Raw genomic sequence first — 13,334 nt, 5'->3', positions numbered from 1 at the left:
CAAGAATCTGAGAGAGATAAATGATCATGGCTCTGAAAGTAGGAGGGGCTGTAATATTGTCTGTACAAAGCAGATGAGCAGGACTGACTGATCTTTATCAGGCAGGTCTTCAGCATTGCGATACTGAGACATAGCCTTCAGCCGTGTCCAGCAAGAACATCCATCGGAGATTTCTGCTCTTGCAGTACATGATTGTGTTTCATGACGTTGCTTATGCTCAAATCTCCAATATATGCTCCCAATGGACAAGTCTCCCTGCAGGTTGTGCAGTCTTAACATTCCTTATATACACTGCAGTCCTGGAATTTTTGTGTGATTGCAACATTGGAACAGGAGTGGGACATTCAGCCTCTCGAGTCTGTTCCACCATTCAATGAGATCATGGCTGAACTGTGACCTAATTCCATATTCCCACCTTTGCCCCATATCCCTTAATACCTTTGGATAACAAAAAGCTATCAATCTCCATTTTAAAATTAATAATTGATCTCACATCAATTGCTATTTGCAGAAGAGAGTTTCAAACTTCTACCACCCTTTGTGTGTAGAAGTGTTTCCTATTTTCACTCCTGAAAGGTCTGGCTCAAATTTTTGGACTGTACCTCTGAGTCTGAGACTCCTCAACCAGTGAATATGGTTTCTCCTGATCTGCCCTATTGGTTTCCCTTAATATCTTGAAGACTTTGGGTGTCAGGGAGCGACTTCTTCAGAGATTTGGAGCTTCATTCTGAGCTCATTCAATTCCACCAGTATCTATAACATGATGGTTTGAGCAAGATTCTTTGAGGGAGTTGGTTTTGCTGCCTGGTGGGAGAAGGCACACTGTGGTGTAGCAGGGAGCCATCCAGTAAGAAGGTTTAAGGTTTCATTGCCAAGCTCTGATGAATTAGCTGCTCCCAGATGGGCGATACTTGTGGTGCTACCTTAGTTTCAGCCCCACCCCAAGGCACTCCTTATTGTCCCTGGTAATTCCCGCTGGAAACAGATTGTCAGGAAAGAAAAGGATTGGTCTCGTCTGTGATGACGTCTGTGGTTGAATAGTCAGTTGCTACTTCAGGGATGTATCCATGATCCTGCCCTCCTAGCATGAAGCCACACATGCAGTGAGGATGAGAGAAGGAGCTGGGGAAAAAAATGCTCCGATTCTCCAATCCATAATTGCTGGGATCCCAGCTCCCTACTGGGAGCGTGGCATTGCAAAATCATCCTCTTACTGTCGGGAATAAGGAATGGCCACTCTTGGTACCCGTAGTGGGGAGGAGGACAGCTGCCCCCACCCACCCCACCATCACAGGATCACAGCCCAGCAAAAGACATCAAAGAGAAAACACGGAGTGAGCTTGATGGAACAAATTGCCCCTTCTCATTAAATACTTTCCTGTATTTTAACATGCAAAGCAGCATTGCAGTCTCTACTCTTGCACTGAGTTCAATCTTTGATTGTGGTATTCACAGAGAATTAAAATGAGGGGAAGTATCACACTGAGTGCTCAAGTGGAGAATGGAACTGTTCTTTGCACTGACCGGTCGGGATGCTGGGTTTATAAATAGCCAAGTTGCAACATTTTTAAATGTACATGAGAGATTTAAGCAGCTTGGTGCCATCTGCAAAAGGAAAATTATAAAGTTTATTCTTTAAATTTCTAACAGCCTCAGCAGTGAAGGTGTTAATGAATGGAGCTAGTTATATGGTATCTGAAAAACTGTTAACAAAAGGCCTAATTATTTTGCCATGAGTCCCTAAGGGAACATTATGTGTGCCTCCTGAGGATATATAGGTGGTTGTAGCCTTCTCTCGCACATATATAGAAACTCCAACTCCAACTCGGACCATACAAGATTGCAAAGGAACACGATTTCCCTTGGAAGCTTTCAGTATTCAGCAAGTTATGGGCAATGTAAGCAACTTTTGTCTGAACTATATGTTGAGGTAGTGAAGATGGTGATACTTTGTGGAAATAGTTTAATGGACGCAGAAAAGGTAGGTCACATTAACTTTAAGAAGATCTTTCAGCTGAAAATGTATGATTAACATTTTTCGATCTTAAGATTGCGAACAAGCCTCCTTGTGTAAAGGGGTGATTGTACAGTGTGCTGATTCAATGCAGACTTCAGTACTGTAACAAAGCGAACATTGACTTGTTGAATTGCTGGCTGAGGCATTGGCTGGTTTATTTTATTCCAACTGCAGTGAGACTTGAGAAGATTTTAATCCTAAACAGCTTTTATAATTTTCAATCAGGTTGAAAATTGAGATACTTGAAGACTCAGAGTGCAAGATTTATATGGTCTGTTCATGGGGGAGTTTCTCCCCGGTATCCCCGTCAATATTTATCCCTCGATCAACATCACAAAACCAGATTATCTGGTCATCACCTCATTGCTATTTGCGGGAGCTTGCTGTTTGCAAACCTGCATTACAACACTACAAAAGTACTTAATTGGCTGAAAAGCATGTTAGGACATCCAGTGGTTGTGAAAGATGCTATATAAATGCAAGTCTTTTTTTTAAAACCTCTCAAACTTGGGTTTGAACTCATCCCAGACTGATAGACTCGAAACAAAACAAAAAATTATGTTTAATGTGGCCCCGGGATGTTCTAAAACACTTTACAGCCAGTGAATTACTTTTCAGAGTACAGTCGCTGTTATGCAGGCAAATGCAGCAGCCGATTTGCACATGGCAAGATCCCACAAACAGCGCTGAAGTAATTGACCAGTTAATCTGTTTTGGCAGCATTTATTGAGGGATGGAAGTTGGTGCAATGTGGACGGTGGTGGGGAGAGCTCCCTGTTCTTCAACATCATGAGATCCTTTAGATGGTTTAACCTGCTATCCAAATGATAAAACGGATCCTACTCTGCCACAACTGCAAGAATTCTGTGTGAGATAAGTTGATCACTTTGTGCCCACATATGTACAGCAGCAAACTGTTCCGATTTTGCTACAAATTGATATTAAACTGGCAGCCTGACTTAGCGAAGTAGTAAATTCACATTGGTGCATTCAGGGATTTGCTGGGGTTTCAGGAAATTGTGCCCGAAATTGTATCTCAGGTGTGATCCAGGACTAGGAGGATGGGAGAAATTGACACAATAATAGAGAAAAAAAAAAGCTACATCTGATCAAAATACTGGGAATAAATCGGATTGAAACACCAGGAATAATCCTGTTTCCAGCTAAGGTGGAGCGTTGTAAAATATCCGGGTACCAGGAACAAATTATAAGTGCCAGGTAGAACAATTACATTAATCCTCTGTATATTGGTCAGGGGGCCCATAAATTGTTGCTTTGGGAGGGAGAAGCTAATAGAAACATAGAAAATAGGAGCAGGAGTAGGCCATTCGGCCCTTCGAGCCTGCTCCACCATTCATTATGATCATGGCTGATCATCCAACTCAGTAACCTGTTCCCGCTTTCGCCCAATAACCTTTGATCCCTTTAGACCCAAGAGCTATATCTAACTCCTTTAAAACATACAATGTTTTGGCCTCAACTGCTTTCTGTGGTAGCGAATTCCACTGGTTCACCACTCTCTGGGTGAAGAAATTGCTCCTCATCTCAGTCCTGAAAGGTTTACCCCATATCCTTAGACTATGACCCCAGGTTCTGGACTCCCCCACCGTCAGGAATATCTGTCCTGCATGAACCCTGTCAAGTCCTGTTAGAATTTTATAGGTTTCTATGAGATCCCCCCTCACTCTTCTGAACTCCAGCGGATATAATCCTAACTGACTCAATCTCTCCTCATACGTCAGTCCTGCCATCCCAGCAATCAGTCTGGTAAACCTTCGCTGCATTCCCTCTATAGCAAGAACATCCTTCCTCAGATAAGGGGACCAAAACTGCACACAATATTCCAGGTGTGGCCTCACCATAAAATCTTTGATAATGTACTCTAGAATTTTCCCCACTACCGACGTTTTAGTTTTAGAGATACAGCACTGAAACAGGCCCTTCGGCCCACCGAGTCTGTGCCGACCATCAACCACCCATTTTTATACTAATCCTACACTAATTCCATATTCCTACCACATCCCCACCTGTCCCTATATTTCCCTACCACCTACCTATACTAGGGGCAATTTATAATGGCCAATTTACCTATCAACCCGCAAGTCTTTGGCATGTGGGAGGAAACCGGAGCACCCGGAGGAAACCCACACAGACACAGGGAGAACTTGCAAACTCCACACAGGCAGTACCCGGAATTGAACCCGGGTCGCTGGAGCTGTGAGGCTGCGGTGCTAACCACTGCGCCACTGTGACGCCAGGCTGATTAGTCTATAATTCCCTGCTTTCTCTCTACCTCCCTTTTTAAATAGTGGGGTTACATTTGCTACCCTCCAATCTGTAGGAACTGTTCCAGAGCCTATAGAATCTTGGAAGATGACCATCAATGCATCCATTATTTCTAGGGCCACTTCCTTAAGTACTCTGGGATGCATACCATCAGGCCCTGGGGATTTATTGGCCTTCAATCCTATCAATTTCCCCAAAACCATTTCTCTACTAATACTGATTTCCTTCAGTTCCTCTCTCTCTCTAAACCCTGTGTTACCCAACATTTCTGGTATGTTATTTGTGTCCTCCTTTGTGAAGACAGAACCAAAGTATGCATTTAGTTGGTCAGCCATTTCTTTGTTCCCCATAATAAATTCCCCTGTTTCTGACAGTAAAGGACCTACATTTGTCTTCACCAATCTTTTTCTCATCACATACCTATAGAAACTTTTACAGTCAGTTTTTATGTTCCCAGCAAGCTTGCTCTCGTACTCTATTTTCCCCTTCTTAATCAATCCTTTGGTCCTCCTTTGCTGAATTCTAAACTGCTCCCAATCCTCAGGTCTGTTGTTTTTTCTGGCAAATTTTTATGCCTCTTCCCTGGATTTAATGCGATCTCTAATTTCCCTTGTAAGCCATGGTTTGGCTACCTTTCCCGTTTTACTTTTGCGCCAGACAGGGATAAACAACTGTTGCAGTTCATCCATGCGCTCTTTGAATGTTTGCCATTGTCTATCCACCATCATCCCTTTAAGTAACGTTTCCCAATCCATCATAGCCAACTCGCGCCTCATACCTTTGTAGTTTCCTTTACGAAGATTCAGGACCCTAATCTCAGAATCAACTACGTCACTCTCCATCTTGATGAAGAATTCTATCATATTATGGTCACTCATCCCCAAGGGATCTCACACCACTAGATTGTCAATTATTCCTCTCTCATCACACAATACCCAGTCTAGGATGGCCTGTTCTCTAGTTGGTCCAGAAAACCATCCCGTATACACTCCAAGAATTCCTCCTCTACGGTATTGTGACTAATTTGATTTGCCCAATCTATATGCAGATTAAACTCACCCATAATTACAGATGTTCCTTTATCGCATGCGTCTCTAATTTCCTGTTTAATGCCATTCCCAACATCACCACTACAGTCTGGGGGGTCTATATACAACTCCCACTACCTTTTTTTGCCCCTTAGTGTTTCTCAGCTCTACTCATACAGATTCCACATCGTCAGAGCTAATATCTCTCCTTACTATTGTGTTAATTTCCTCTTTAACCAGCAATGCAACTCCACCGCCTTTTGCTTTCTGTCTGTCCTTCCTAAATACTGAATACCCCTGGATGTTCATTTCCCATCCCTGGTCATCTTGCAGCCATGTCTCCGTAATCCCGACTATATCATACCCGTTCACATCTATTTGCGCGATTAATTCATCCACTTTATTGCGAATGCTCCACGCGTTGAGGCACAATGCCTTAATTTGTCTTTTTAACATTACTTGTCTCCTTCCCACTATTTTTCACTGTGGCCCTGTTTGATTCTGGCCCTTGATTTCTCTGCCTATCACTTTTCTTATTCCCCTTACTGTCTTTTGTTCTTGTCCTTGATCCCCCCTCCTCTGACTCCTTGCAAAGGTTCCCATCCCCCTGCCATTTTAGTTTAAACCCTTCCCAACCACTCTAGCAAGTACTGCCTCTGGGACATCAGTCCCGATCCTGCCCAGGTGTAACCCGTCCAGTTTGTACTGGTCCCACCTCCCCCAGAACTGGTCCCAAAGTCCCAGGAATCTAAAACCCTCCCCCTCACACCATCTCTTCAGCCACGTATTCATCCGATATATCCTGCTATTTCTACTCTGACTAGCACGTGGCACTGGTAGTAATCCTGAGATCACTACCTTTTTGAGGTCCTATTTTTCAACTTACTTCCTAGCTCCCTATATTCTGCTTTTAGGACCTCATCCTTTTTTTACCAAATGGTCTGAAGCCTAACGGCAATACTTATATCATGTAAAACTGCAGTAATTTATTTGCTCCTTTTAAATGTAGTCCATTTACACAGCTTGCTGTTTCTAGAAGTTGAAAATAGTACCAGTACAATATATAGGGTTTCCACATATTATGTTTTCACGCGCTGTATCTAACTCTCTATTCCCATAGTTACAGACGTTTTTGTAACTAACCTATATTCCTCTACTTAAATCCACAATGTACGTGCTTGACTCATGTGTTTCTGCAAATATCTTTTCATAGAATCATAGAATGGTTGCAGCATATTTTGTTTACTATTTGTGTCCTCTTTAAATGGCCCTGATGTCAGTGGATAAATGCATCCTATGGAAGGCACTGAGTAAGGAAGTCCAGCGATCAATCTTGGTCTATATTGATTTAGCTGATTTGAACTGGGTGTTAGTGGAGTGTAGCAATTGGCCTCAGCAACTCATGCATGGAGGGCAAAATCTATTGGGATTTCCACTCCTGGTCTTAATTCACTGGAGTAGTTGTCCCTCTTCACTGCCTGGGCAGTTATCTATGGATTCTCATTCCATTGAAACCTCAGTGACTCCTTTTGGAAGGTGGGGAGCAGTGTGTCTGTGTGGATGTTGGGATTGGACTCAGCTCAATGGCCAGTCACAGTTGGTTTAGATACACTCGGGAAGAATGAAAGTGCACCCTGGCATGAGGGACTGAGTGAGCACATCTGGAAAAGGACAGGAAGCAACAAGAAACTTTGAAATGCATGATACTGGCACACATGAGTTATTCTTACCACAGCCTTCTGTCTTCTTTCAGAGCGTGGAGCACCGGGTCCTGTCTCGAGACCCGTCCATAGATCTTGAATACAAGCAGCTTGACTCTGGAATGTCCTCCCCCAACACCACCACCTCATCACAGCAGCAGGCTCGCTTTGACATGGGCTCACCATCCAGCACTCTGTCCAACTATGACTCCTGCCACTCAAGCCAGTCCAGTACGAGAGAGAAGAGGAGCAACCCGCAAAGCCAAGGACAAGGTGTTGATCAGTATTGTGTGTCGTGACACTTGATTATTCCCATTGATCGGATGAATTAGCTGGAGTATTGGGTTCTATTCTGGGCAACACACTTTAGGAAGGATGTCAAGGTCTTGGATCGAGCGCAGAAGAGATTTACTAGAATGATACCAGGGGTGAGGGACTGGAGAAACTGGGATTGTTCTCTTTAGAGCAGAGAAGTTTAAGAGGGAACTTGATAGAGGTGTTTAAAATCATGTATAGAGTCGATAGAATAAATGAGGACAAACTGTTTCCAGTGGCAGAACAGTCGAAAACCAGAGGACACAGATTTAAGTTGATTGACAAAAGAATCAGAGGCAACATGAGGAAACATTTTTTTACACAGCGAGCTGTGATCGAGAATGCACTGCCCAAAAGGGTGGTGGAAGCAGATTCAAGATTAACTTTTAAAAGAGAATTGGATAAATATTTGAAGGGAAAAAATTTCCAGGGCTAAGGGGAAAGAGCAAGGAAATGCGATCAATTGGATAATTCTACCAAAGAGCTGCCACAGGCAGAATGGGCCGAATGGGCTCTTTCTGTGCTATATTATTCTGTGATTCTATAAATCCCATTGCAATTATTAAAGAGTTAAAATGTTGTGACAGCTGCTGTTGGTAAGCTACCTTGTTCTCATGTCTGCTCATACACGTTAGTACATTGATTTGCGAAAAAGGAAGAACACATTTAGGAGCATTGAAATCTTGCTCTGCAGGTGGCAAAGATGGTTAAAAACGTCTGTTAAAGCTTTGCCCACCAAATGTCATTACAAACAAGCTCAAATAAAAGTACAGGCACAATTACGACTGAGGTTGGATAGTGAGGTGCTGGTTCCATCTAGTGGTAGTATGAAAAATTACACACATTACCATTCACTCTGTGGATGTGTTTTTTTTATTCGTTCATGGGATGTGGGTGTATAATATATATATATTTATTTATATATATATATATATATATATATATATTAAATGAACAGCAACTTTGGGCAGTGAGTTGAGGTGCTGACCTTCACTATATCATTCAGGTTTTACCCTCTCTCATTCTCTCAGGTGTTAAGGATGTCCATACAAATTGAATAGGTTTCATTCATATTCTCTTACAGACTGGATACGGGCAACTCTGTATTCAAGTAATGCAACACAATGAGCCCAGAGCCTTCTGGATTTATTCTGACCTGGCAGACGGCTCTATCTTTCCTCCTCTCGTTTAACAATACCTCACACTTAGTACCTAAAATTTCTGAAGCTGGTGAGAGTTGCAATGCTGAATGCAACTTCGAATAAGGGTGACGACAGATCTCTAAAATCTTGTGCTGTGCTTTAGTGTCCCAGAAATGTTGAATCATTAAACAGGAAATATATTCATGTGAATAGCCGTATCAATGTCGTAAAGGGAGTTTTGTTCCTTCTATCTTTCCTTGCTGGCTTTCCTACCTATTCTTTGCTCTTCTGAAGGTAGTGATATACGCTGGGGCCCAGTTCCACAGTCAGTATCAGTATCGGTATCGACAAATCATTGAGAGGAAAATTACACCATAGGCCAGTATTACTCTGAGGTCATATTCATTCACAGGATGTGGACATCGCTGGCAAGGCTGACATTTATTTCCTATCACTTGATAGGCCCTTGAGAAAGTGGTGGCGAGCTGCCTTCTTGAACCGCTTTGTGTGGTGAAGGTAGTCCCTCAGTGTTGTTAGGTAGGGAGTACCAGGATTTTGGTTTTTCCAGCCAGTGTATCTGAGACAAATCAGAGATCAAACTCAGGGCCTTGCTTGTCTCCATGGCTCAGTGGCCAGACAGAAGTGCTTTACAACTCCAGGATGTCCCAAAGTGCTTTACAGCCATGCAGTACTTTTGAAGTGTAGTCACTGTTGTAATGTGGGAAATGCGGCAGCCAATTGCACACAGCAAGATCCCACAAACAGCCATGAAATAAATGACCAGATAATCTGCTGGTGGTGTTGGTTGAAGGGGAAATATTGGTCTGGAAAGCAGGGAGAATCTGAGGAGGCAGACAGGGCCTTGGCTTAAAGTCTCATCGGAAAGACAGTCCCTTCGACAGTGCAGCTGAATTGCCAGCTGAGGTTATGCACTCAGGTCTCTGGAGTTGGAACTGAACCTACAACCTTCAGACTCCGAGGAGCGAACCTACAACCTTCATCCACTAAACTTAGGCTGACACGTTGGTTTATAACTGCAGTCTGAGAGACAATCTGGGAGCAGGCACTCAGTGAGAAATGCTGTCTTGAACAACAACTGGGAGTGCTGCTAATGTCATATTAGAGGGGGTTCTACTCAAAATGTTTGCGCCCAAAGTGCCACAGATTAGTATTACTAACACATAGAACAAAGGAAGATTGAGAGACATTAGTATGTATGGAGCTATCACTTGTAACATTTCAAGCAATTAAGATGAAGTCCCTTTAAATAGGCGAGATAAACACATTCGATGGATTCCATTTGCATAAAAGCACTAACTGTAGTTTGTTTTTCCATGATGTCCATATTTCTCCTGGATTCTGATTGTCTTCCCTTGTTCCCAGGGTCATCAGTTATTACAGACATGGACACGTACATGAACATGTTGAATCCCGAGGTGAGCCCGCGGAAGAACATAGCAGTTGGAGTCAAGGCTACTCCGCCACCTCCCACCTTCCCTGCCCCTCCTCTGCCAGTGACCTCTGACCCACCGCCACCACCCCCAAGCTACCCAGCACCAACCCCCCCGGAGACCCAGGCTTCCGCAGAAATGTACGCACACACGAAGAGTAATCTTCGACGTGCCGATAATGAAGAGCCAAAAAAACACGAGGTGAGGACTCTCTATTAGTTACCATGGCAGCCATGCATCAGAGCATCTCTTAATAGAAATAAGTTGTATTTAGCTGAATAAGCAGGAAGTTGGCAGGCAGAACACGATAGGTGGTGCAGGCGGCAGATTAAGGGTTAATGTGGGCTTCCACTGAATGTGACCTTTATAGTCTGTTACTATTTTTAACAATTTTATTTCAGACTTTTACCAAATATATAATGTACATGATAATTGTCCAACAAAACATCTAAATAGAGCATCAGTCACAGAAACAAAAGATTAACCTGAAGGGAGGAGCTCCTTGCAACAAGAGTACCTGAGGGATTAGACACTTTTGGGATAGTGGCTTGAATAATCGTCTAGGGTTTCTGTCACCTGAGGGGCAGCTGGTAGAGGAGGGGGCCAAGAAACTTTGGGGATCTCCGGTGCTAATGAAGCAGGAGACATGACGAGGAGCCATTACTGGAGATGCACAGGCTGGAATCACGTAGGAAAGAGTGAAACCAAGTGAGGTCCGCCACACCGAGCTGGAGAACAGAAAGAGGAGTCGGAGAAGGATGGTGTGTGTGACTGTGCCAAAGTTTGCAGAGAGGTTAAAGGGGATGATAAAGTGTCATGGTAACCGTCACAGATGATGTCATTTGTGACCTTGGTTAAGGCTGTTTCAATTCCTGTGACAGGGATGGAAATCTGATAGGAAAGATTCAGAGTGTTGCGGGAAAGGTGGACGCTGATTTGAAGATGACAACATGTTCACAGACTTTGGGGAGGAGAGGAAGACTGGAAATGGGCTGAGAACAAAATCCAGCCCAATGTCTTCAGTCTTGCTAATATTTAGTTGCAGAAAATTTCTGCTCGTGCAGTACTGGATGTCGGACAAGCGGTCTGACCGTTTAGAGACAGTGGAGGCTCTGAGAAAGATGCTGGTGAGGTAGAGCTGGGTGTCGTCCGGGTACATGTGAAAACTGGAGCTGTGTTTTCAGATGATGTCACGGAGGGGCAGCATGTAAATGAGGGGACTAAGGATCGATCCTTAGGGGACACCAGCGGTCCTTCAGATTGATCTTAGTTTGGACCAGTTCAGATCATTTCAACTCATGAATTCAGTTTGATTTTTGTGGCCTGGTTAAGGTTGCCGACACTGGCTGCTTGTATTCCTAGAGGTTGCATCACCTGACCTCCCATCTCGTACCACTCCGCCCCCATTCTTCCACTATTGGTCCATGCTTCGGGTACACTACATTCCTTTGGCCAATTGGAAAGGGAACAGACTCTTGGTTACCCAAATGGATTAATCTTGACTGTTGGTCAAGCAGTGCTTTTGCCCCAAAAACAATATTGTTGCAACAAATCTTTAAAAATGTTCAAAGGAAACAAAAAGAAACGCAACTTTTATTGTTCTTATGTTTTTTTTCCTCCTGACGTTTGTGCAGCAGTGTCTTGGAGATTAATCTTCAATTCCAGCATAGTCCAGGACAGTCCTGCTCGGCTGGCAACCTGGGCCTAATGTCTGGTTGAACCTAGGCCGTGAATTTCCTCAGGGTTTCTGCCAGACCTCCACATCTTTACAAGTGTACGTTACAGAAAATTACATACAATTTACAGCCCATTTCAGGCCATTCAGCCTAACCAGTCCATGCTGACCACTAGAGCCTTATCCCACCCATCTTTGTCTAATGCCATCTACATATCTTTCCGATCCTTTCTCCCTCCTGTGCTTGTCTAGGTCCGGCTGAAATATGTGTATGTGCTTGTGGTGACAGAATTTCCGGGGATATTTCACCATCTCCCTCCTCCCCCCAGTGCATTCAGTCAAGCAACTACCCAAGGAAAGGAAGTGACATTTTGGTGATCAGACGTTGCAAAATACGTTGTTATGTTGCAATTAAACTAATGATAAAAGCAGTGCTCACAAATGCATTTTACAGTTGAATGCTGTGTCAAAGCGACCAGCCTTGATTAATCTTATTAAGTGTTGATGGAATTATAGGACACCCATTATGGGGAACTGCTCACTAGTGAGCACTGACTAATCTGTCCAATTAGGAAACCTTACACTGTTTAATTAACATCAAACTGGTGCTGAAGACTGTGCGAATATAACAAAATAACTCATTTCATTTAATAATCCGCTTGGGAATGTTGGCTGTTTTAGTCTTCCCAATCATTAAAGGGCCTACACTGGTTATATAACCTTTTTTTTGGACTTATTTTGAACAGATTGTGCTACTTGTGTGAGTCTATGTTGTTTCTCGACTGAATTTGTATGCAAAATCAGTACCGCAACAATGTCTATGCATTTATATATCATCATTCTCAACCTCAGGACATCCCAAAGTGTTTTACAACCAATGAAGTACTTTTGAACTGTAGTCAATGTTTTAATGTCAGAAATGTAGCAGTCAATTTGTGCACAGCAAGGACCCACAAACAGCAATGTGATAACGACCAGATGTTTTTAGTGATCTGGGTTAAGGGATAAGTTTTGACCGGGACACTGGGGGGATCTGCTCTTTGAATAGTGCCATGAAGTCTATTACATCTGCCTGAAAGGGCAGAGAAGGATTTGGTTTAATGTGGAATTGGGTGGCCCATGGTTATAGCTGCAGGAAAATAAAGTGGGAGGGTTAGGAGTGCTTATTCCCCCACTTCATTACCAATTCTTTATTGAACCTTTAGCTGTTACAATCCCCCGCCCTACTCCATACATTTACGGAAGCCTTAGAAAACCCAGAGTACTATTGGCAAGGGAAATTTAGAATTGAGTGTAGACCATTTGTCCCTCGAGCCTGTTCCACCATTCAGTTAGATCATGGTTGATCTGTACCTCAACTCCAATTGCTCCATTTCCCTTAGTTCCCTTACCCTTAGGAGTATTGACAGGCAGAGAGATCTGGGCGAACAGGTCCACAGGTCACTGAAAGTGGCAACGCAGGTGGATAAGGTAGTCAAGAAGGCATACGGCATGCTTGCCTTCATCGGTCGGGGCATAGAGTATAAAAATTGGCAAGTCATGTTGCAGCTGTACAGAACCTTAGTTAGGCCACACTTAGAATATTGTGTGCAATTCTGGTCGCCACACTACCAGAAGGACGTGGAGGCTTTGGAGAGGGTACAGAGGAGGTTTACCAGGATGTTGCCTGGTCTGGAGGGCATTAGCTATGAGGAGAGGTTAGAAAAACTCTGATTGTTTT

General features: G+C 43.4%; 1 protein-coding gene across 2 annotated transcripts in view; it reads left to right on the top strand.

Moving 5' to 3' along the window:
- Positions 1-13,334, top strand: part of espn (espin) — a 135,712-nt gene that overhangs the window by 46,474 nt on the left and 75,904 nt on the right. For both annotated transcript variants that reach the window (XM_068017116.1, XM_068017115.1), the window contains exons 6-7: positions 7,085-7,304; positions 9,872-10,140. In XM_068017116.1, coding sequence (XP_067873217.1) covers positions 7,085-7,304; positions 9,872-10,140 — 489 coding nt within the window. The remainder of the gene's footprint in view (positions 1-7,084; positions 7,305-9,871; positions 10,141-13,334) is intronic.

Source organism: Heterodontus francisci, chromosome 37 (assembly GCF_036365525.1).
Source record: "Heterodontus francisci isolate sHetFra1 chromosome 37, sHetFra1.hap1, whole genome shotgun sequence".
Taxonomy (NCBI): Eukaryota; Metazoa; Chordata; class Chondrichthyes; order Heterodontiformes; family Heterodontidae; genus Heterodontus; species Heterodontus francisci.
This window is presented reverse-complemented; position numbering and strand designations above follow the sequence as displayed.